The sequence below is a fragment of the Lygodium microphyllum genome, chromosome 24, assembly GCF_053477565.2.
Source record: "Lygodium microphyllum isolate KBCC chromosome 24, Lygodium_microphyllum_v1.1.10, whole genome shotgun sequence".
NCBI classification, from domain to species: Eukaryota; Viridiplantae; Streptophyta; class Polypodiopsida; order Schizaeales; family Lygodiaceae; genus Lygodium; species Lygodium microphyllum.
In genome coordinates, this window is record NC_141158.1 from 89,540,777 (window position 1) to 89,567,631 (window position 26,855).

A 26,855-nucleotide genomic window follows, 5' to 3' on the forward strand; every position below is an offset into this window, starting at 1 on the left:
CTTTTGTTGTACTGAAAACTGACCTTGATACTTGATCAAGTCGAGGCCTAGAAGCATCAATTGCAGCAGCACGAGCTTTGATCTCTGCTGTTATCAAATCATGGATACTAGGTCGCAATTTCTGACTGATGCACCCACAGCATAGAGATGTTCAGACATTCAAGAAATGCAAACAAGTATAAATTCACACCTAATATGCCAACATAAAATTTTACAGATATATTGGGCATGCATGTAATTTCATTATTTGAAGGCAGCATTAAAACACTATCATTTGCTTGCTCAAAGTATATTTCCAAATGTCAAGGCTCTAATGAACAAATAGCCTTGCACCATGACCTTTTTGAAATGGTCAAGGATGAAAACACCACTTGAAAAGTAGTGACCAGAACACATTGATAGATTTCAACTTTGGTCAAAATGGAGATTTCACATCTAGTCAACGTTCATTGACAATACGTTTTCACAACAATTCATTCTCTCCAGTTCTGTACCCTCAAGTACTGTAACCTCAATGCAAAGACGACAAAACCCAATAATTGGTACACCTTATCAGGCACTAGACTTCTTCAATGCAGGCTTTTTGACCAAAGGCACACACATTTTGCAAAATAGACTAGCAAATTTCGACATAATACAGTTTGAATGTCACCTGATTATAGCACCAGCTGCTGCAACCTTTCCCAGAAGCGCTAAGCATTCTACCATTGTTTGCAAGTACTTGACATGCAATGGAGATTTGCTTTTCGCCATTTGATCCTGAACAACCAGAGATTCATTGAGGAATTTGATCACTTCTTGCCAATTTGCATACAGACTATTCAGAACATACTAATGTAGAACCATATTTTACAAGGTTTGATCAAAGGGGAGAAATATAATTGATCATAATTGAGAAAATCCATACATTTAGTCTTCCTAAAGCCTCAACAAAACAAACCCTGGGCCAATATTCTCAAACCAATCATGCTCTTATCAACCAAAATAGATGTGCCGAGTGCTTATTTGGCTATTTTCTTGCACTTTTCCCAATAAGTTATAAAATAACCATATGTGTTTTTGCAAAAACTTGTTGACGCTAACTAAACTTGCTTATGAAGCTTTGACACACAAGAAAATTTACAGATCAGAATGTATTTCCATCATTTTGTATGTTTTAGTAAGCACTATAGCTCAGAAGGCACTTGTGCAGTTCAGTAACAAGAGTAGTGCCAAATCTGCACTTGTGTAGTTCATACATTTTCAAACCAGCCAGTGTACATACAATAAATTCATTTGGAGTAGACTCAGTGAGCCAGTATGGCAAACTGTTTTTGGATCGCCCGCCCTCGTTTGCCACCATTCCATTGCCGAAATGCACTTTGCCACTCACATTGTCAACATAATCTCCCGTAGAATTTTCATCTTCTCTTATCTCAGCAGATGAGCTGCAGAAACCAAAAGGAAGATCAAGGCGATCTGTGAAAACATGGAATATGGCCACAGCTGTGGACTATTTAAAAAACATGATCAGTCAATACCTGTAAAAATAGCCTTAAACTTTACTTCCATGCCTATAAGAAAAGTTCATGAAGGCATCGAAGGTCACATTTGACAAAAACTACAAAGAGTCCTCATCAGCTAAAAGAGGCAACAAACCACATTGCAAGTCCAAGACATAATGAAAGTACTTTTAATAGATATTCTGTTCCTAGAAACAAAAACAAGAGAAAGTACATGCCACTACATGTATATTGAGTTGTGAAAGCAAGAACATCGAATCTCTTGAACCTACAAGATTTATCAGTAATTAACTCACCAGAGAGATTGTAGAGTATGTAAAAGAGCCTTGCTTGAACAAAGCACACAACAGAACTAAGAATGGACTGTGGAAGTGAATTTATTTCAATCTGATGCATTCTAAATTGCATCACACACCTGGTACCCAGATCACTTATAACATTATTCTTATTTTGTTTGATCCTTGAGCAGCTTGTGAATCAAAAACCAGTTTCTGAGTATTTATTTACTTTCTATTCAGTCACCTTGGCTCAACCAAGCCAACTCTCAATGAGCAGACATGCAAATGATCAAGTATCACATTTTTGTCTATTCTAGCAAGTCTCAACATGAAATGTCCACTAGGATCCAACCAGCACATGAGACACAATACCAAATGTACCCACCAAACAAAACTTTTAAGGGGAAGCACACTTAACTCACCTCCCACCCTTATAGCCAAATGGACTCCCCCCAAACTTGGGACTAGGAGCGTACCGGGTCACAACCATATCCCAAGAGCTAGTGTGCCATACAATAGTCCACACAGTCCCAATGTACAAATGCATCTACCATTGGGCTTAAAGTACAAGAGTGATGATCACGAAATGATGTGCAAAGATGGGCCTTCAGTCCTACAAATAGGACTCAGCTGCCCTAACCCTAAAGTTTCCTAAGCATTCACACTTAGTCACTTTATGACCCAACGTTGTGGCCAATGCTGCTGAAGCCCATCCAAATGTTTAAGGATATAGCATAGCAAGTGTCAATGAGAGGTTGCGACAGCTTCTTCTCTCCAACAACAATTAGGTAGATCTCCCATTGGGGACACCACACTAGATGTCATGAGGACGTATTTTTGAAACCTCACTTAACATGTGGATTAATTTTTAATCACATGGTTAAGTAAATGTTGCACATGTTAGGTGTAACTAAGGTTAGAGTAAATTTACGAGCTCAGGACCTGAGGAAATCACGAGATGTCAAAGGCAAAACTTGCTATAAGTTATGCCACACAAGAACTTGGTGGTATTTGGTGCTATTGTTGGCCTAGGTCATTCATTTGGCCATAAGTGTCAATTGTTTGGTAACACTAGAGAAGTGGCGTTTAATGATACCTAACACCTAACACCAATCTGATGGTCAAAGATGGCACAAAGACACTCCGGAATGGAAGTTGCCTAGCCAATTTAATTATTGGCCAATCAAATTATTTTCTAGGAACTGAAATAATTATTAGATTAATTTTCAATATTGAAAGATTGAAAATTAATATTTAATCATGGATAATGCTGGAAAAACCATTGGGAAGGCTGCAACTTGTCAAAAATGCCCATGCAAGACTGAAAAAAGTCTATAGAGGCTAGAAGCATTTTAGTGCATTCAGCCTGCAAGAGAGAGGGAGGAGATGCTACTAGTTTGATTTGCAGCCATTGGAGGACATTCTATGAGATAGGGCAGCAGTAGTAAATGACTGATTTTCTTTAGTTCTTTGCATCTACAAGCTGTTGAGATCCCCTCAGCATTCTCTCTCCTCAGCATTCTCTCTCATCTCCCAACATTGCTTCGAAGATTACAGCATTGAGATCCCCAAAGGCTCAAAAATTTCAGATTTTTCTCCTGTAAATCCTAATCTACACTAGCAATTAGGGTTCAGCAGTAGCCTTAGGAAGCATGCCAGAAATTACGATCAGATAAGGGCTGTGAATTTGTTTCTAATGAGCTTGCTCGTTTTTGTGCAGATCATGGTATACAGCAAGAGATACAAACACCCCTAACGAGAATGGCATATTGGAGCAAAAGAATCGCGGTGTGATTAAGATGGTCCGTACCATGATGGAGCATCGTCAGACACCTCAGTGTCTATGGACTGAGGCTATGGCTACTACAGTTCACATCCTTAATTGTTCCCCTACTTCCATTGTTGTTGGTATGACTCCGTATAAGACGTACTTTCGGTCTAAGCCAAATGTTTCTTATTTCAGGGTTTTTGGGTGTGATACCTATGTTCACATTCTAAAGAAATAGCATAAAAAGTTTAAAGTGACTTCCAAAAGACACATGTTTGTGGGCTACAGTTCACAATCTCAAGGCGATCGATTGTATAATCCCGCTAAGCGGGATGTCTACACAAGCCGTGATGTTCGGTTCGTGGAAGTTCCAGCCTCAAAGGGAGGTAAGGAACACCTTGTTCTTGGAGATCCCAGTGATAGCTAGGTGCCAGTGACTCTTCCTCTAGAACCTATGCCTCTTGAGGACTCTTTGCATGAGGAGCTTAGTTCTAAGCCACCAAATTAACCGATTCCTTCCCAACCAGCCATGGACCTTCTAGAAACTTCAGCAGATGGAGAGCGACGAGGTGAAATTCGACCTCCTCCTTGTTGGGCTCGTGAAACTCTTCTTGATCTAGGAATTGAGGGCATCCTTGAGGAGTGGCAGCCGCAGGATGGCTCGTGGCATTCTCACAAGAACCAAGCACACCACACCAAGCTTATTTACACTAATTATTGTTTGATGACTCCTGTCATGCAGGATTGGAAGCCCACCTCCGTGAAGGAGGCTTTACAACATGATCATTGGTGAAAAGCGTTGGAGATGGAGCTAGAGTCGATTGAGAGAAATGGCACTTCGTATCTTGTGCCAAAGCCTCCCCATAAGAAGATCATTAGAGTCAAATGGGTCTTCAAGACCAAATACCGCAATGATGGCACGTTGGACAGCACAAGGCATTCCTTGTTGCTAAAGGTTTTGCACACCGTCTAGGAATTGATTTCCATGATACTTGCCCCTACAGTTCGAATGGCTACTATATTCGCATAGTTCTTACCTTGGCTAACCATAGGAGATAGCCAGTCTATCAATTGGATGTGAAGTCTACCTTCTTGAATGGGGAGTTGAAGGAGGAGATCTATGCTGAGCAGCCTCCACGCTTCGGTTCTTCTGATGCTAAGGTATACAGGTTAAGGAAGGCTCTCTATGGCCTTAAGCAAACTCCTCGTGCTTGGAATGAGAAGGTTGACTTGTTCCTCTATGAGAAATTGGGGTATCTGCATTGCAAAGCTGACCTCCAACTTTATGTACACACCTCAAGTAGAGGTCGTGTATTGTTTGTCCTTTGTGTGGACAACTTGATTATGACAAGTTATCATACTGAAATAGTCAAGCAGATGAAGGCAACACTTCATGAGAAGTTTGAGATGACAGATATGGGACTTCTTCACTTCTTTCTAGGTCATGAGATCTATCACACTCTGAGAGGGATCTTTATTTTCCACCAACGGTATATACAAGAGCTCTTAACTACGTGTGCAATGGAGGGATGCAAGTCTCTTACGTTTCCTATGGACCCGAATTGGAAGGCTACAGCTCATTCTGATTCTCCTGTGGTGAATACTACCTGTTATAGGCAATTGGTTGGCTCCTTGATCTAGCTTTTTAATACTCGTGTTGACTTATGTTATGTTGTAGGCGTGCTCACCACGTTCATGAGTGAACCCAAGCTGGTGCATTGGTAGGTTGCTCAGAGGCTTTCGCGGTTCCTATGGGGGGGCTCCTAATCGTGGGATCTATTATCCAGCTAGTATCGATGCTACAGACTTAGTACTTACAGGATGGCATGATTCCGATTGAGCTGGTATCATCAGCACATGTATTTTCAAAACCTCACTTAACGTGTGGATTAATTTTTAATCACATGATTAAGTAAATATTGCACATGTGAGGTGTAACTGGGGTTAGAGTAAATTTACAAGTCCGGGCCCCAAGGAAATCACGGAATGTCAAAGGCAAAAGTTGCTAGAAGTTATGCTGCACAGATACTTGGTGGTATCTAGTGCTAGCTATTGGCCTAGGTCATTCATTTGGCCATAAGTGTCAGTTGGTGACACTAGAGAAGTACAGTCTAATGGTACCTAATTTTTCAAGGCACTGTAATAACTATTCCATTAATTTTTAATATTTAAAGATCAAAAATTAATATTTAATTATGGAAAATGCCGGAAAAACCATTTGGAAAGGCTGCCACTTGTCAAAAATACCCATGCAAGACTAAAGAACGTATTTAAAAGCTGGAGAGAGGCATTTTTAGTGTATTCAGCCTGCAAGAGAGAGGGAGGAGATGCTGCTGGTCAGATTTGCAACCATTGGAGGATCTTCTGACGCAACCAAGGGCAGGAAAAGACCAACAACAAGCAGCAAATGATTGATTTTCTTCAGTTCTTTACACCTTCAAGCTACCATCAAATCAAATATCTATGGTAAGCTATATGCAATTCTCTAGAATAACTAAGGATTGTGTTCAATGTTGCTTGCTTCATGACAATGATGTGAAAGATAATATGAATGCTAAAAACTAAGAGTGACTTAGACTCTTGAAATTTTATAAAGATTGTTTTTCAAAAGATCCTCCTTATCAACTCCTTGAAAAGGGCCAAAATATCCTCCTAATATAACATCATGATAGGAGATGACGAGTAATCGGATGAGGACGGTTCAGATGATGAGTACGAAGACTGATGTTCCTCCAGTGAGACGAGAGCAAAGAAGAGATCGACATGATAGAGTACAACACTAAGGGGCATGTGATGGAACAAATATGGGAAGACTCCAAACTGTGAAAGAAAAGCTCTTCAAAATCGAGAAAGAGTCATGCGAATGGATTGCGATTGCACCTGGTTGGAGCACATAGGAGCATTTGATTATGAACGAGCGGTTCTTGCCCAACCAAGTGCCGCACCAGTGCTCAAAATGGAATCACCATTGGAGCTATGACCTCCAAAAGAGACTCCCTTTTCGCATGAACCACCCTCAACAAGAAGAAATCCAAAAATAAGTTGAAGACCTACTCAACCATGGGCTAATTAGACCAAGTACCTCACAATGTTTTTCATTGGTTCTTCTTGTTCAAAAGAAGGATGGCACATTCAAAATGTGCATTAATTATTGAGCCCCAAACTAAATCACTGTGAAAAATCAGTTTCCTATTCCCAGAATCGACAAGATTTTGGATTGTCTAGGACGCTCAATGGTCTTTAGCTGCATTGATCTGAAGAGTGGTTAAAACCAAATGAAGGTAATACCACAAGATGCACATAAAACTACTTCCCGTATTTCATTTGGTCTTTATGGATTCTTGGTGTTCCCACCTCAATGAAGAACGAGGACCTTTAGCCCTTAGAGCACCGTTGCTTTGATACAATGTTGAGAGACCAAAAGGTAAGCTCTGATACCATGTCAAGAAATGGTAGACTTTGGGAGGAGAAAAACAATGTATTGAAAACACTGCTATAAATAACACTCAAAACACAAAAAAAGAATGACGAATGGCGAACATCAAATCGTATTGAATGAATCATGATGACACATTGCAGTATAGTTCGGAGATGATTGCATTGTCCTGGCTGATCAGGTGGCAGCACTTGAAAGGGATCTGCACTGTGAAGGGGGCGAAATGCTGCCCTTTGGGTAGAGTATCAATGACGAGGAAAAGAGTTGGAGGTATGCACTGAGAAGAGTAGATGGAGATGATAACCAGCACTCCTCCAGATGACCTCAGCTGCTGTAAACCTAGATCAACTAGGTAAATCTGTTCAGAATATTGAATGCTGAGCAAAATGCTAGGCACCTCCACTAAAACACGGATCAGATAGAAAACACAGATCATGGCTGATGGGCAACTTCTCCAAGATTGCCACTATGTATTGGGCGGCAACTGCTGAGAGGAAACACAAATCCAACACTAGATTGTAGTTGTATTGCATGTTTTGCCCAGCTCATGTGACTGCAATGGTCACCCTCATGTATTCATCTTATTTTGTAATGGAATGGCTATTTCCACTTTAAACATGTATTCTATCATTTAATGATTTATGATTTTTGTTATTTTAAAAAATCATCTTAAATTCTTTTTCATACTAACATCGTATCGTACCTTATAAAATCATAAGGTACCATTTAGTACCATATTTTATCATACCGTATCGTATCGTACCTTTCGTACCTGACAACTATGCTTGAAAGATTGAGGTAAGTAGGGATGTAATCTTTGATAAAGCTACAACCTTCGAAGACCTGATTGATAGTTCTTCTGTTGCAAGTGGTTTTTCATCATTGACTAACCCAAAAAAAAAAAAACACGGAAAAAAAAACAACCCCTCCCCTTCATTTCAGGTTACCTCTTGGCACTCCTTCATCTACAACTCCCCCCCCCCCCCTTGCATTCTCCCTCACCTTCTCCCCTTCCACCCTTGATGGCTCCTTTATCTACTACTTCATCATCGAGTATTTCTACCCCTTTCCCATCTCCTCAAGTTTCTTCTAGGGGGATTAAGCCATTAAAGAGGGATCCTTCTTCATCAGATGAGCGGGATCTACCTTCCCTTAGCAAAGGGAAGCCCCTTCCACAGACAGGTGCTTTACATGTACGAGAGGCCTCTCGGTCTCCTTTGTAGCAAGCTGAGCCTATTACCATTTCTCGATGGTACCAAAGGCTCATACAGGATTCAAGGATTACTCAATTCCCTAAGACACCTCTTGGTCCATGCAAACCAGCAAGGCTACATGCCCAATGGGATAGTTCACTCTACGTGAACTATGCCCTTATGTCATAGATTCTTTAGGACTGTGAACCTATCCCAAGAATTGTCCCTACCTTGAATATAAGTTTTTTCACTATATCATCTAGCAAAAAAGTAGTCTACTATGAACCTATCCCAAGAATTGTACCTACCCTGAATAAGGAGGAAGTATCATCTTTGGATGGTGAAAAGTCTATAGTGATTGTCCTATATGTGGACAACCTTCTTATTATAGATGACTTTGAAGATATGATCCATCAAACTTGAAAATCTTTGAGCTCTCAGTTTGAAATGACAAACTTGGGCTTATTAGTCTTAAACTAGCACCAACCTCTATCAAGTCACTATTAGTTATGCATACACTTGTCTTGGCTCTTTATTGAGAATTTTCTCAGTCAGTCATACCTTTGGTTGGTCTCTTCTTTGTTACCGTGAGACCTGCAACATGCATGATTAGTATGCTAGTTGATGTATTCCACACTATGACAGATTGCATTTGATAGCTTTAGGTGCTTGTCTTATGTATGCTAGTTGCCAGAGTTTCTTACATATCCCACGTCACGCAGGATATCACCTAGCACTTCCAATTTATCCTTTCTCAATGATAGCTCAATTTCGGCTTGGTTTTCTTACTGTTGTATTTTATTTACAACGAATTGTAATTACATATTTTGGCAATTTTCATGAGGACAGTCATGTCCTCTTGACAGTCATTTGTTCATACTTTTTGGATAACTTCTTGATTCAACAATTGCTCGTCTTTAGCTTGATTTGGCAATGGTTTTAGGACTGATTTGTAGGACATTACAACAATCTATTTTGCCCTTTTATGCATTTACTTAGTCTTAGTATGACTAGTGGTTCCAATGATAGTGCTATCTTTAATATTCAAAAGTTGGATGGCACCAACTACAGCTATTGGAAGGCCAAAATCTCGCAAGTTTTAGTGCAGAAAATGCATATTAAGCCTTTGAAACATGAGGGTGTCAAGCCCAAACATATTGATGCCCTCTCTAAGCAGTTGTAAGTCCACCATCATAATAACCCTCTCTAAGCAGTTGTCTATAATGTTGTCTCTAATGGGCACTCACATGGGACTTATGGGAAAAGATTCGCAATGTCTATAACAAACAGAGCCTCCTTCTCAGATGTACTAGCTGAAGCAACTCATGGACCTTTGTATGAAGAAAGGCACTTCCATATCAGTCTACTCAAATGAGTTTCATTCTATTCTCAACCATTTATCTTCACAAGGGATTGAATTCAAGGGCAATCTCCCTCCTTTGTTCCTCTTGGTTACACTGTCTAAATCATGGAATACATTTCATACTATTATGTGTGTAAACATGCCTACTAATGACTACAGGGTGTAGAGGGTGTACTCTTGAATGAAGAGATTAACAAAAAGAATATCGATGCTTCTCGCACCTCTCATACTTTGATAGATAGAGATAATAATGGTAGAAGCAGAAATGATCACCGTGGAAAAGACTCTCGGTAATCTCGTTCTCAATCATGTGGATAGTCTCGTTTTAATTCACGTGGCCGTAAGTCCTCTTTGATTTGTCATTACTGCGGAAAAGTAGGGCGTATTCAGTCAAAGTGCCATAAAATGCGTGAGGACAAGCGAAAGGAAAAGGCAAAAGTAAAGTACAGGACAAAAATAATAATCGAAACATTGTCCCTGACAAGTCATGCATTAAGATTGAAGTGATTAATGTTGTGTAAACTGATTCTGATGATGATTTTAAACCTACAACTTCTTCTCTTGATACGTCATAGCTGACTAACGCTTTGTTAGGGTATACTCAATATTAGTTGATAGATTCAGGGGCTTCCTTTCATGTGACCCTCATAGAGAGTGGCTCCACTCCTATCGCAGTTTGATTGGATCTGTCTGTTTGGGTAATGACCTAGTACTTTTAGAGACGAGTTGGGCACAGATCTCGAGACACACAACCGTTACGCGCAGTAAAAGACGGAGGGAGTGAGAGCGAGAAGACTAGAGAGTGAGCACGTTTTTAGGTACAATGACGAGTCAGTACCTTTAGGTTTTTAGATAGATATATATGTGTAAGTACAAGTGCTAAGGGCGTGTTCGCACCTGAGCACATTAAAAGGCACGAGGGCCTTTATTCCCAACAACCTCCCACCTAAAGGCAATGTGCCTGAAGAGGACAAAAGAATCACCTAAGTCTAGTTATGTATAAAGCTGAAATACATATATCTATCCAACTCGCATCATCTGTTGGCAATGAGCAAACCTCTCTGCTAGAAAACTCTTTGTGAGAAGGTTTGCAAGATTATCTCTGTATGCACTTTGACAAGCTCAATGCTCTTGCTGTCAAGTACATCTCTAATGAAGTGGTACTTCACCTTTATGTGCTTGTTCTTTGCATGAAAGACAGAATTCCGTGCTAGCATGATAGCACTTTGACTATCACAATGGAGAACAAGTAACTCCAAGATACCAAGCTCTCCCACCATACGTGAAAGCAATAAAGCCTCCTTGCATGCCTCAGTGGCAGCCACATACTCTGCCTCTGTAGTAGACAATGCAACACACTTTTGTAGCCTAGAGATCCAAGAGACTGCTCCTCCTGTGAAAGTGAACGCATACCCAAAAGTGGACTTCCTGCAGTCCACATGACCAGCATAGTCTACATCCGTAAAGCCAACAACAAATGCCTTCTGCTTTCCAAAGCAGATGCACAACTCCTTTGTGCCTTTGAAGTATTTTATAATACCTTTGACTGCATCCCAATGCTTCTTGCCAGGGGTTGCCATGTATCTGCTAACCACTTCAATTGCAAAGGCAATGTCAAGACATGTAGCAACTATAGCATACATGAAACTACCAACAGCTGAAGCATATGGTATCTTAGCCATTTCAGCCTTCTCATCATCAGATGTAGAGCTGTCCTCTATACTAAGTTTCACATATGGAGACAATGGAACCCCAATTGTTTTCCCCTCCTCCATATTGAAACGCTACAAAACTATGGAGATATATTCCTGCTGAGATAGATAGAGTAAGCCTTTTGATCTATCTCTGACTATTCGCATGCCAAGAATGTGATTTGCATCACCAAGATCCTTCATGTCAAAGCTGCCATGAAGACTTTGCTTCAAGGAATCCAAGGCATGAGTATCCCTGCCAGCAATCAACATGTCATCAACCTACAAACCCAAGATAATCAGGCTGCCATTTGCTGTCTTCTTGGTGTACAAGTAGTGATCCACTTAACTTCTATGAAAGCCTTGGGACTGCATGAATGTATCAAACTTATGATACCATTCTCTTGGTGCTTGTTTCAGCCCATACAAACTCCTTATGAGTTTACATACCATCTTTTCTCTCCCTTATTTCAGCCCATACATTCTCTTGGTGCTTGTTTCAGCCCATACAAACCCTTCAAGCTGCTGCATATATATGTCCTCATGTAGATCACCATGTAAAAATGCAGTCTTTACATCCATCTGTATAAGCTCCATATCCTCAACTACAACCAAGCCCAAAATGGTTCTCAATGTAGTCATCTTGACTACAGGAGAGAAAATCTCAGCAAACTCAATTCCATGCTCCTGCTTGTACCCCTTTGCAACCAATCTTGCTTTGTACTTTGGAGAGAAACCAGAAGTGACCTTCATCTTGTAAACCTATTTGCATGGAAGTGTTTTCTGCCCTTTAGGCAACTGCACCAAGTCCCAAGTGTCATTTTTCTCAAGAGATTCCATCTTTGACAACATGGCTTTATACCATTTCTTGTTGTCCTATCTGCCCATTGCTTCCTTGAAGCAAGACGGTTCTCCACAGTCTGTCAACATGACATAATCAGCCACATTGTTTGCACCAGGAACAAATCTGTTCGGTTGTCTAGTAGCTCTAGACGATCTCCTAACCCAAATGGTCATTGTTTGCTGGCTGTTCTTGCAAATTTCCATTTTCAGCATGCTTAACTGGCATTTCAGCCTGCAAATCAGCATTATCAGCTTGCTGTCCTAGCTGTTCCTGCACATGTAGTGGCTCATTTTCATGGGCTGGCTGATCATTTCCAGCATCATTTCGTGCATTTACAGGTTCATTTACAGCAGGTATTTGCTGCTATACAGCGGGCACATTTTGCTCTCCAAAAGGTATTCTGTCCCGGAATACAACCCTACGGACCTCCTCACTCTTTTCGGGCCGTTTGTGCATGCGATCTTCCCGGAAGATAATGTCATTGCCGCGTACTGCTTTCCTTTTCTCAGGATCCCACAATTTATACTCCATTACACCCTCGTCACCATATCATAGGAAAATGCATTTACAGGACTTTGGCTCAAGTTTGCTGCGTTTTTCTTTACGAATCTGCACAAAAGCCTCACAGCCAAACACTTTCAGATGAGCATATGAAGGTGGCTTGCCCGACCACGCTTCTTGGGAGCTTCCCCCTCCAAAGACCTGTTTGGAAACCGATTAATTAAGTGAACGGCTGTTATAACAGCCTCTGCCCAAAAACCATGGGGTAATGCAGCATCAGACAGCATCGTACGGACCTTATCCCGTATGGTCCGATTCATACGCTCTGCAACTCCATCTTGGGGCGGATTATAAGGGGCAGTGAGCTCCTTCTTTATCCCTTTGCTGCCACAAAATGCCTGAAAGGCCTTGGACACATATTCCCCACCATTCTCAGAGCAAAGACACTTAAGTGTCTTATCTGTCTAATTTTCAGCCAATGCCAAGAATTTTTTAAACTTGTCAAGCACTTCATCCTTGCTACGAATAGGGTAAACCCATACTTTCCGTGTAGCATCAGCCACAAAGGTGACAAAATATTTCTTTCCCCCTAATGATTATCCTAGCATTTGACATACATCCGAATGTACTAACTCTAGAGGAGAAGATTTCAAAGAAAGAGACTTTTTGTGAGACGTCTATGCATGTTTGCCATAAATACAATGATCACAATGCTCAAAATCAGCATAACAAGAACAAGGCAAGTAACCTAAACGAGAAAGCACTTTCATTTCTATTTGACTCATGTGTCCCAACCAGCCATGCCACAAAGAAACACTTGGCTGCTCAATCACGGCAACAACATGGTCACGCACACTAGATACATGAAGTGAATACAAAGTATCACTCTTGCAACTTTGGCAATAACCTTAGATCCCTTACAGATCTTCCATTTTCCATCACCAAAGGTGGTATGAAAACCATCATCATCTAGCTGCCATGTGCTAATCAAGCTCTTCTTGAGCTGAGGTACATGCCATACATGCTGAAGTGTAAAGACAGAGCCATACTGAAACTGTAACTGCACGCTGCCAATACCTGCAACCTCACATGCATAGTTGTCCCCAAGATGGACAACACTATGTCGACTCCCTGTATAGACGGAGAACCACTCACGATGAGGGGTTACATGAAAGAAAGCACCTGAATCAAGAATCCAGGTATGCATGTCCTCATCTGTATCTGCAAGTAAAGCATGTGCACCAAAGTGTGAAGAGACATAGAGTACGTCACTCCCTCATTGTAATCAGTGACTACATTCACCTCTTCAATTTTTACACTGCTCTTCTTAGGCCAACTGTCTTTCTTTTCTTTCTTGCTATCATCTGTCTTCTTGCCTTTTCCTTTCTCTTTCTTCCATTTGTAGCAATCACGTTTAAAGTGACCCTTCTTGCCACAATGATGGCATTCAACATCTTTGCCACGTGATTTACTGCGTCCCTTGCCATCATATTTGCCCTTTTGTTGTGACCTGCCCCTAGTACATGCAAAGCACTGGAAGACTTACTGGATGCATTGTTCTACCGATTCATGTCTTCCATAAGTAGAGCACTCTCTACATCAACATACAAAAGGATCACATTAGAATTGCTCATAGCAGTCCTGAATGTATCCCAACTCTCTAGTAGAGTGCAAAGCAAGAAAGTAGCCTTACATTCCTCATCAATCATGAACTTCAAGGCAACCAGCTGGCTGAAAATGGAGTTAAACTCACTCAAGTGAGTAGACATTGCTGTACCTTCTTTCATACACAAATCCATAAGCTTTTTCAGCCAATACACTTTGCTTGCAGCACTCTTCTGTGCATACAGTTCTTCCAGTCTAGTCCATATAGCATATGCAGAATCCAAACCTTCAATGTTGAAGAGCAAGGCATCAGAAATCGATAGCTCTATGGTTGAGTGTGCAAGCTTATTTAACTCATCCCAATCCTCCGGTTCCATGTCCGCGGGCTTTGCCCCTTTGGTTTTGATTGGCTTTGCCTACTTCTTTTGCAATAGGATATTATAGCACTGCTTTTGCCAAACTGCAAAGTTATGTGCGCCTTCAAGCTTCTTTATGTGCATTAGATTACTGCTGTCATTGCTGCCAGCCATGATTGTCAGCCCAAATGTGACCAAAAAACAGAAAATGCAGGCCCAAAACTGTCACCCAAGTGACCAAGGTACAAACAAGTACCAATTAGCAATAAATGACCACATAGAAGCACAGATTTCAGATGTGTAATTAAATTTTCAGAAGCACCAAACCATGTGCTACAGCATTATCCAACTGATTACAGCTGTTGAGGCATATGCATCACATTACATGAGAAATCCCAAATTTTAACTGCAATTTCTGTTGTACATGTACCCACGAGTATAAAATTTGACACGAACGGTCAAAAGCCCCAAAATTTTGTGCTCAAAGCATCAAACACACATTTGCATTTTCTCTGTCATGCATAGAACAGGCCAATTTTGCCAAAATAGAGAAATTTCAGCAAAACCCCCAAATTTTACCAAGTTTTGATGTCCAAATTGTGTGGAATGCAACCTCCATGTACATAAACTGACCAAATGCTGCACAGATTTTGCCCAAACTGCAAAAGCGCCAAATTGCACGATGTCCAATGTGCATCAATGTCGAGAAATTGGGTAAATTTCAGCCCAAGTTGTGCATGTACATGAAAAGGCCCAAATATCGGAGGCAAAATGTCACAAATTCCTGCAATTTCTGAGATAGATATCACTTTGTGTTTTGTTCGCATCAAATCCAGACAAATCCCCAAATTTCTAAGCCTAAACCTGCACAGATTTGCACATTGTGCTTGTGCACACGAACACTCGGAGGAGAAGAGGCAAATCCAAAGGAGATTTAGAAGAAAAGATTTTTCCTCTTTTTTTTTTTTGGTGAAAGATGTGACGGGGTCCGTTGACCTCGTTCGACCGTCCCGCCATGCACTGGACATGTCCCGCCGTGCAGCGTGCCTCCAGCCCCATCGCGTAGTCACTGTGGAGTGCGCCCATCAGCTGCTACCTGCCATGCGCCGGCTGCTGCCCTGATGTTGCCCAATCAACTGCCCTATCGCCTAGTCTCCAACATCCACGACTTGTCGCCTAGTCTCCAGCCTGTCGCCTGGTCTCCAGCATCCACGACCTGTCGTCTGCCTTTAGATATGACGTTTTTTTTGGTCCTGCGCATGCCTGCTCGCGACATGGAACTATCACCTTGGTAGTTGCCTCCTCACCCAGCTCACGCTTGACGTCTTGAGAAGCGTGCAAAACTTGATGGCTCTGATATCAATTTGTAGAGACGGGTTGGGCACGGAGATTGAGACAGACAGTCGTTACGCGCAGTGAGAGACGGAGGAAGTGAGAGAGAGCAGAGTAGAGAGTGAGCATGTTTTTAGATACAATGACGAGTCAGTACCTTTAGGTTTTTAGATAGATATATATGTGTAAGTACAAGTGCTAAGGGTGTGTTCACACCCGAGCACATTAAAAGGCACGAGGGCCTTTATTCCCAATAGTACTAGAGATGGTTGGTATTGGTGATATCTTAGTGCAAGTTGCACGTTTACTCTTCATGATAACGTCATGTACCGGCTCTCACGAAGAGCCTTATCTTTGCTGGCACTTTGGATGATGCAAGTTATGTAGTTTCTTTTGGTGATTCCTCATGGAAGATTAGCACGTGGAAATCTTGACAATGCACATGGTGCTAAGTCCAATATTCCCTACTTCTTGCTTGTATCTAGGTCAGTTGACCATGTTTTGGCAGTGGATGCAGTTTCACATATGTCTCTTTGGCATCATCGCCTTGGGTATATGTCCTTGAAAGGAATGAAAATGCTTACCCATTTGTAGTATATTCCGTCTCTTGACTATAAGTGCTTTGAGTCTTGTGATCATTATTTATATGACAAGAGACACATAACACGCATAAAAAATCTAGTATGGCATGCATGGGTGAGCCATTGGCTCTTATCCATTTGGATGTATACAATCCCATGCCTTGCAAGTCATTAGGTGGCATGAAGTATTTCGTTACCTTCATTGATGACTATATGCATAAGGTTTGGGCATATTCTATTAAGCAAAAATTGGACGTCTTGGCTATATTTCCCCATTGGCTTACTTTGGTTGAGAACCAAACTAGGTATAGACTGAAATGCCTAAGATCAAATAATGGGAGTGAATGTGTCTCTAAAGCCTTTGAGCAGTTTTGTGACGAGAGAGGTATTAAGCATCAGTTCACCACCCCATATATCCCACCTCAGAATGGTATGGCTAAGCGCATGAATAGGCCCATTTAAGAGTAAGTTTGCAATATGCTTAGCTAGACAGGCTTACCACAGTATTTTTGGGCTGAGGCAGTTACTATTGTCATACACTTGATAAATCGATCCCCATGTAGTACTACTCTTGACTATCACGTTACAGAAGAGGAATGGTCTAGGAAACCTCTCTCATATGCTCATTTGTGTGTCTTTGGTTGTGAGACTTTCTACCATGTTCCCAAGGACAAGCGCAATAAGCTAGATCCTAAGTCTAAGAAATGCATCTTTTTTGGTTATGAAGATGCAGGTAAGATAGGCTATTGCCTATGGGATCTGCAAGCTCGGAAGGTTATCTGCGACCATGGTGTAGTTTTCCATGAGGAGAAAATGCATAAGCAACCTGAGCATGTCCTTCAAGTACACAGGATGATCGTCTAGAAGGAGCCTCCTGCTACTATACACCTAGCTAGATAGCCTGCAATAGCTAGCTAATGCTCTAGTAGCCCAGATACCTGATACTCCATAGGACTTTATTCTTTTAGTGACATTTGAATAAAGTGAAGATCACTTATACATTGTGACTATTGGAGTTTCCATATCTTCTCTCTCTCTCTCTCTCTCTCTCTCTCTCTCTCTCTCTCTCTCTCTCTCTCTCTCTCTCAAGTCAGGGGACCCTACTCTACCCAATAACTATCGGACTATCATGGTTGAGCATACATTGGCTAAGTTATATGCTTCCATCCTTGAGCATGAGTTAAGCAGGGCAGAGATGTGGGGTCTTAGAGCACAGGGATAGGCTGGCTTTAGGAGAGGCTTCTCCACATTGCACCATTCTCACACTTAGAGCGATCATTGAGGAGGGAAGGGCCCATGGCCAATAGACCTACTACTGCTTTGCGGACTTCCGCAAAGCCTTTGACACAGTACCGAGAGACAGCCTGATAAATAGATTGCATGCCATGGGAGTACCAAAAGAGCTCAGCTAGGGTATTTTGGCACTGTATGAGAGAGTTGTGGGCAGAGTCCGAACACCTGAGGGCCTTTCGGTACCTATTTACTCCACCATTGGGGTGAAGTAAGGATGCCCCCTCTCTCCGATATTATTTGGCATGTACATTGATGGGATTACTAATTACATTTCACAGGAAGGAGATAGAGGAGCTCCGCTAGCTAGCACTTGGATACCTCTCCTATTGTATGCAGATGACATTGTATTGATAGCTAACTCTCCAAAGGGTCTATAGAGACACTTGGATGCATTACACTCCTCATGAGATCATCAGAGCCGAGCTAGCAACTATACCGATTGTGGTAGAGGCCCTCACCCGATCGGTCACATACATACATAGCCTATGGGACTTACCCAAACACAGATATACACGGTTGGCCCTTGAGTGCTCCAAGCAGCTTGCTAAAGAGGGTGATACTTCATGTTGGTATGCATATATGTCAGCCTGGTTTGAGTTGCATAGCTTTAGCATGGACAAGCTACCCCCCTTCCAATACTCCCTTCATGCACCATCTCTTGATCTGAGCAGGTTAGAGATCGGCAAGATCATCAAGATAGATCTTATCCAGTTGGATATCACGCGGACATGGTTGATGCCAAGGCAGGAGCTAGGGACAAAGATGGCTTTCTACCACGAGCATTTCCTTCATACTACAGATGATGGATTTATTGTTCGCCCGAGATACATGGACACCCACCTTTCCCACGGGATCAGATGTACTATTGGCCAGTTGCGCACCTCCTCACATCAGCTAGAGATTGAGACTGGCAAATATAGATCCATCCCACCAGAGGAGCACATATGCTAGATATACCAATTAGAGCCAGAGATAGAGGAGCATTATATATGCCGCTGCCCAACGTATTATGAGGTCCGTGGTCGTTTCCACTGTCTCTTTAGAGACAAATTTGGACCACTATCCAAAGTCATGGATTTTACCGATCAGCGATGCCTTGGCCTCTTTCTTCTTGAGATACGACGGCTTCATGACATGCGCCCCAAGAGTACAGCTGCTCCAGGACATCAAGACCCTTCACAGAGGCAACTCACAGACTTCTTTGCAAAGGAGACTCAGAAGACTTCAATGCAATTACAGCCACAGTCCACATGAGAGCCTCTCTTACTGCCACAATCCACACACAGACAAGGAGTACTCATTGATCAAGCCGTTCGGCTTAGCCGAGATCCAAACGTCCTAGGCCTCAACATAGACACCGACGACACCTTCATAGGCGGATATAGGGGATTATTGCTCGGGCTAGCGCTAGGCCCTCCATACCCACATGAGATTGTACCATTTGGAGCTCATTGTTACTAGATAGAGCTCTATGTTTTACACATAGTGATAGTTAGTTTCCTTTCTTATTTTGCTTTGTGCTACATATTTTGCCCAGACAATGGTACCATCATACACATGATTGTAACTCATGCGTCTCATAGGTCATTTTGGCCTTTTGTAGACGTTAATATATCATTTCATTTCATTTCTCTCTTCAACCATAGCTCTTGCTTCCGCTCCATGCTTCCACTTCAAGGCTCACTCCCATCAACAATGTAACTCCTCAAGAAAAAAGATATGGAAACAAGAAATCGAGAGTTTTGAGTTGATGAAAATCTCTTTTGGGCTTCGGAATTCACACCTCACTTAGTCAAGTTGTCGAGAAGAAGATATGCTTCTCTAATAAAAACCAAAATGTGTCAGATTCACAATACTAGACAACAAGGCAACATTCCCACAATAATAGTGGATCCATTGATCAAAGTCTCACTAGAATGTGCAGTCTAACTTGGGTTTTTGTTGCTTGCTATTGTTGACCACAGAGTTTTGGGATCATGTAGAAGCCACCTTGGAATTAAGTTGGACAAAGGAGCTATTATGCAGATGCTCTACATTAGAGACATTAAGGGTCTCATGCACAATAAGCCAATTGATGAAGGAAAACTAAGGAAAAGCTCAAGCACTATGTCAACAAGGTTGCACAATCATGCACAAGAGCATTGTCCTTTTGTTCTTTTCTTTCTTTTCCTTGCTTAAAAGTATTGGAACAACTTAATTTTAGAGCTATCAATTACAAACTTAAAAGTTTAATAATTTTATTCTAGGTTCAAGTCTCGTAAGAATTATTTCATAAAGGTAACATTCCGTGATTTTGGCAATTGAATACTGTAGAGATAACAAAGCACAATAGATAAAATCTAAGCAAGGAGTAGAGAACACACAGCAAATATGAGAAGAATAGAGACTGCTTTAATTTCAAACAAACTGATACAAAGATGGCTCTGTCCACCGGCACACTTTCACTGTGAAGCTTAGATAGTGATCCAAACAAATGATAGGCGAAGAGCTTAAGGGTAGTTGAAAGAATTCATTTTGACTGAGTGAAAAATAGATTGACAATGGCTTTAGAGGGGTCTTCCTTTTATAGCCCGAGAAGGTAGTTTGGTCAACATGTTTAATCATATTATGAACCTTTCATAGCAGGCTAGTGAATATTCTAGGGAAGGTAGTTTGGTCGACATGTTTGATCATATTGTGTTTAGTCGACATGTTTGATCATATTGTGAACCTTTCTTAGTAGGCTAGAAAATATTCCAAGGAATATTCTCTTTACCGTTGGACCGGGGCTGTTGTCCTAGGACCCTATTAGGGGGGCCGCTGGCCCCCTCTAAGACTCCCCAGCCCAATGGCCGCTTCTATGGCCCTAGACCCCAAAATAGGGACCCTTGATAACTCCCACATCTTGCAACTCAATGCATTATATCTACTATTAGCATAACTACTCTATCTAACCCAAAGGCTAGATCCACAAAGGTCACCTATTTTGCCATCTAGTGACATAGAACTCATCTAATATACAAGTCAAGACCCACCCAATATTCGTGCTCACACATGGCTTCTCCTCATAATGGGGGCCTTACAACTTAGAGCACCATGGATCATTGGTGGCACCTTATGAGGGTGGGGCACTAAGCATATCTAATACTCCCCCTCAATGTCCACCCGTAAGTGAACTACATTCTCGGCGAAGCCTCTAAAGATGAATTCGAAGTAGATCCTTCATAAGAGCTTTGGTGAAGTTATCTACTCCATTCTCCTCCATTGGACAACCAGCTCTACTATCCCATCCTCGATCAAGTCACACACATAGTGATACTAGCTCTCAATGTGTTTGGTGCGTGCATGACAAACTGGTTTTTTGGCAATGGCAATGCAACTCCGATTATCATATCTTAGCATTATTGGATCTTCATCCTATACTCCCATATGCCATAGAATCCTCCTTAACCATACTGCTTCAAAAGTAGCAAAGCAAGTTGCCTTGTACTCTACTTCGAATGCCACAATTGGTTACTTCTTATTGATCTAAGAGAATATTCCTAACCTAAAGAGAAACAATATCTAGAACTAATTTCCTGGAATCACTGTCACCTGCCCAATCTAGTAACAATTTTCCATAAGAGCACTTCCGAACTACATGTGATACCTAGGCTAGCCCTCGCATCTTATGTCATTTTTTGTTTATCTTGGTTAGTTTGATAAAATGTAATGTATATTCCAAGAAGACAGTGTACTTGATAGATCAAAATGACTTATTCTCTTTGGGCTAATAGGACCATTTCTTTTGTAGTAAAATGTTATATTCCATTAGGCCAAGAGAGCCATGTGTTTGTTTGGTGTAGGTGTGTTTAATGGTTCTTTGTTTTAGTGATCCACTAGACAGTTTGAAGGAGCACTAGAAGGAAGCCACTTGCTACATGGAAGCTTTCTGCAGCTAGTCCTGGTGATATCTTTCCTTTCCAAGTTCTTTTCCCTTACACAGAATATGTTATGTGTATTTTGGGAATTTTCTTTCTTATGTTGGGGAATGGCAATTAAGGCATGAAGTGTCACGAACATACCATGATCAAGTGTACAGATGAATTCTTACTTATGCCATATGAATAAACACCCCATGCAAATGCACCCTTAATAGGAAATCCTCGAGCCAAGCATGCAAACCCACCCTTGCCATGTTATCATAGAACCTTCTAGAAGATATGCCATGTCATCACATGTATCATCGATGATGTCATCGTGGAACATTCTAAACGATCCTTAGCCACCCTCCAACACCTATAAAAGGAGGGGCTCGCCATAGATCTCCTCAATCTTGCCAATGCCAGACTTGGGAGCTCAAGGAGTCCACACCTCCAAGTAAGTAACTTCAAGTTCTAGTTCTAGTTCTTGTCTAGCCATGATATCTAGTCTTGTCTTGTCTTCCATTATACTCATGTTGTCTCGTTACCTTATAATCTCATAGTACGAGATCTTATCTAGTACTGTCCTGTATCTTGTATCCATACCTACAGTCCCAGGTTGTGGGATCCTTCATATCCTATCAAGTCCTATTGTCTATACCTCGTTGTGGGATTTTCTGTATCTTATTAAGTTATTATTGAACCTTGTGCCCCTCTCCTATGTAGGCTCATTGGAAAGCCACCTTGCACGTGTTGCACTACTTCTAGGAGACATGATCCTATGGGATCATGGGATCATGTATGAAGAGGATACCACTCTTTCTAGATGGAGGGACTCTAATTGAGTTGGTGATGTGGATACGAGACAATCCACTACAAGTTATGTCTTCTCCCTTAGATCGAGAGCTATCTCTTGGAGCAGTAAGAAGCAACCTATTGTGGCCCTTTCTTCTAAAGAGGCTGAGTATCATGCACTTTGTTCAATAGCTATGAAGGCAATTTGCTGCCTTCATTTGTTGACGTAGATTGGCTTTCCCCAAACAAGACCTATGGAGCTACGAGTGGACAGCTAGTATACTCTCACTCTGGCAAAGAAGCCGTTCTTTCATGCTCACACGAAGCACATTGAGGTTCAATACCACTATGTTTGAGAGCGGCTCATGGATTCCCAGTTAATAGTGGCCTACTCTCCTACTGAGGGCAATGCAACGGATCTCTTCACGAAGCCTTTGTCCAAGTCTTCTATGCTTCATCACATGATATTGTTGGGTCTTCAAACACTCCCACAATCTGAGAGGGGGTGTTAGCCTGCCACTTTTAGTGTTGTCCATCTATCATCTCCCGGTTGTGAGCTCCCGTCAAAGTGCCTGCCACATTTAGTGTTGTCAATCTATCATCTCCCAATTCTAAGCTCCTATGAAAGTCTGATAGAGACATGGGAGCTCTAGCATTTCAATCTGCATTTCTCCTGTTTTAGGCCCTTTTCCTATGTTTGTCAGTCAGTTTACACCTCCTCTCATCGCCTACCTGCTTCCAAACTGTCCAGGATGCCATGTTGTCATTTGTCGCATTTTCCTATGCAATCAGACTGCATTTATTACATCCCAATTGTCATTTCCAGCCGTTCGGCCAATTTTTGGGCCATTTATGGCAAGTCAGCCAGATTTAGTGGAATTCAGTCATTTATAGCTGGTCTCCCCTCACTTTGGCCAATCATCTTCTGCAGGTTGCTCCTCCGACTTTGGGCATTCTCATCTATCTCCAATGCTGCTACGGCCATCATCATTTCCAGCCTGATTTGGTGCCCTCACTGACCCCTCGGGCTGTGTGCAGGGGCTGATCAGCTCTTCCATTTGTATTCAGCATTCATTCTCAGTCCATGCAAATTTCTTCCTTCTAGTTATTTAAAGAATAGAGACATGTCTCACTTTGAAAAAAGCACTTATGCTGCATGTTCAAAATGTAAACACAAGTCTCCATTTCAAACATTCAAGGTCTTTAATAAGGGTGCAACAACATACAACAAGTGGGAAAGTACAAATGAAACTTTGAATTGTTGTAGCAGCCCCAAAAGAAGACATTTACACTGCTGGTTTTCTTCATCTTCACACTTTCTAAAAGCCAAATATTTCTTGCCAAAGCTACTCTGCTCTTTCTCAACACAAATTATAAAAGCAAATGGCCATAGAGCATAGAAAAGCTGCAGGAATGCTTAATTCTCGTTCCTTTATCAAAGATTGGGAATTTCAGTCATTGATTGCTTTCGCAGCACCAAAACGTAGTTTGCTGGCTTGAGATTTTGAGGACTTACATGAAACGAATTGCATAGAGTTGCTAAGTTTAAAGCCAACAATATTGCCACAAGCATTGCATATTAGCAAAAGGGCAAAGCATGTTTTTGGTGCTATTGCTCTTTGAATGCCTGCTATCATGTTATGCGAGGATTAGGCAGCAAAACGAATTGGGAAAGTCTCACATAGCACAGTGGAAGAAGAAAAATCATGTGGAGTTGATGAATTCACAAAGATCCTTTGAATTTTTTCTAATTGCCCACTACAAGCCTACATTCAGCATGTGTTTGCTGGTCTAATTTTTTGGGAAATCAAAACAATAGGAGAGTATTGGAACTCTATAATACAATTTGTTTGTTCTCTTTCAAATTAACAAAGCCCAGCTAGCCTAGGAAGGGCATTTCAAAACCAAGGCCCTTTGTATGGTGTCGCAATAGCTTCTCTTTGTGCAATTTTATTTTGGTATTACAATATAATAGTTTTCAAGTACTGGCTAGAATGACAAGTTATTCAATATACCTAATTTGAGGAGTTTCTCAACTATGACCTATTGGATACTCCTCTTAGCTGAGCAAATCTTCAAAGAACATCTTGAACGAATAAAAAGTCTGTGTGGATCTATCAAAATGAAATATCTGTGTGGGATGGTTTCACCTAAAGAATGCCTAATTGGTAGAGACTAACAAAGAATAATTCCATCAAGTTCCATGTTTGCAAAGAGGAGTGCTCCTCCTACTTGTCACAGATGCAGTGCTTTGAATGAGAAAGCTTCTCCTCTTTTTTTTTCAAGTTGTCTACATGCACAAGTGCTTATTAATGCATGTGCACAAGAGCTTTTTATCAGGTGTGCTCATCTTTCAGGCTTTATTTTCCTTCTTAGACTTCATTAAAGTATTCTAGCTTTTTGGATCTTTGCCTGTGAAATGGGATACTTATTCTTGATTCTTTTCACAGGTGTCCTAGACTCTCTCTCCATCTTGCACAAAATGGCTACTTTTGAGGCTACTATCTCTAAGATGATAAGTATACCGATATTTCCCTCACAACCTTGTCACTCGATTATTGAATAAAACTCAATATGACATTTTCATCAATGTTTGAGTTTTAGGCTACATCATTTAAAAGTGTCTAGCCACTCGTGCATTGATAATCAATAAAATACCTTTCAACAATGAAATATGTATGTTTGATTTACCATTTTAAAATGAAATGAGTATTCCACCAAAAAACGTATGTGTGCACATGTGTGTTGTACAAGAGTATGAGAGAGAGAGAGAGAGAGGGAGTGTGTGTGTGTGTGTGTGTGTGTGTGTGTGTGTGTGTGTGTGTGTCCGCACACATGCAAGCGTATGCATGCGCATTCATGCAATTAACCTCAAAGGAATGAAACACGATCTTTAATATGTCAATAAACACACGACACTTTGAACAAACCTAGGAGTATAGTTATGCAGTTGTAACAATGCATTCTGCATGCAAAACATTCCTATCCAAAAACAAGTCACCTTCCATCTGCTGACCCAAGGTTTTTCAATCCATCAATGCTAGGGTGCCCTCCACAATGCTGCCCATTCATTTTGCTTATTGTTGTCCTTTGGGAGATATGATACATCCCATTAGAAGTGGCAACATCTGTTATGATAATGGAAGCATCATCATCTGTTATTTCACCATCAAACATTCGTTTCACACTGCAAGTGAGAGAACAAAACAGTGATCAACTACATTGTAGCTGTGATCAATTACAATGTAGCTGTGAAGTATCATCAGCCACTACAAAATCAATATACCACCCTACTACTGGAGGTTAGACAGGATCCATGACTAAGAAAGCACCATCCAACTTTAGTGTGTAATCACATTTATTAAACAGCCTTAAACAAGATAGAGCTGCAGCACCTGAACTCTCCTTTGTTGTAGAGATGAAGATGCAAATCATCTACAATTTTGAAAAAAAGTATACCACGCAGCTTGGAGAGGTCTGTGCGAACATCCTGAAGAGCTCCAACCTGTTATAAGTTACCACGTTAGAAACTAATGATAGCAATTGTATCAAAGTAATGTGCTATGTTCCAAACCCTAGCATCAGATAACCCATTCATTATGGACATGTTAACTGATGCAGATCCTTGACATCAAGTGAGCTTCTTAATAAATATTCATTGTTACTTGCTGCTGGTAGAATAGACCAGCCAATATAAAAAGGATCTAATTATAGTGTGATACACAATTTGATGTGCACACACCCCTCTCCCTCCTCTCTCTCTTACGCACCACCATATACATGTTTACTATATACGCTTAAATGCATGAATTATGTAAATTATGTAAATAAAGACGAACACAATTCGATGTGCACACACCCCTCTCCCTCCTCTCTCTCTTACACACCACCATATACATGTTTACCATATATGCTTAAATGCATGCATTATGTAAATTTTACACAAACACACACACACACACACACACACACACACACACACACACACACATATATATACATATCTCAAAATGGCTGTCACTTTTTCTTCCAGTCAGCATCACATATTGTCTGGCATTACAGCCCACAAAATTGGTTGCTATATCTATGATGTACTTAGATTAAAAGAATTTTCTTTTCTTGGAAAAAGAAATAGCTATCGCTTTATTGGGCCCCTACATAATAGAGAACCTTCTGGAAAAAATAGCAAGGTCAACCTTATCTATTGAAAATTCAAAGAGTATACTCACCCCTTGAATACCTTCACGATCAAGTAAGCTGGTGGACTGCAGATAGAGCTGCACAGCTGGATAATACTGTTTTTCAGAAATTAGCTTTTCAATTCGCCTAGGGACCTGAATCAAAACAGCGAAAAAAATGTTAAAGCACACATGGAGATTTTAACTTGAATCTGGCTTTAAAGCAACAAACACTTAAAGTAACATAGAAAAGAATCA

At 41.1% G+C, this 26,855-nt stretch overlaps 1 protein-coding gene across 3 annotated transcripts in view; it reads right to left on the bottom strand.

The window, feature by feature from the left end:
- SEC8 (subunit of exocyst complex 8) overlaps positions 1-26,855 on the bottom strand; it is a 177,119-nt gene that overhangs the window by 76,399 nt on the left and 73,865 nt on the right. For all 3 annotated transcript variants that reach the window (XM_087666018.1, XM_087666017.1, XM_087666020.1), the window contains exons 4-9: positions 26,649-26,753; positions 25,815-25,924; positions 25,421-25,606; positions 1,265-1,427; positions 653-759; positions 24-125 (exon numbers count right to left, since the gene is read on the bottom strand). In XM_087666018.1, the coding sequence (XP_087522144.1) occupies positions 24-125; positions 653-759; positions 1,265-1,427; positions 25,421-25,606; positions 25,815-25,924; positions 26,649-26,753 (773 nt within the window). The remainder of the gene's footprint in view (positions 1-23; positions 126-652; positions 760-1,264; positions 1,428-25,420; positions 25,607-25,814; positions 25,925-26,648; positions 26,754-26,855) is intronic.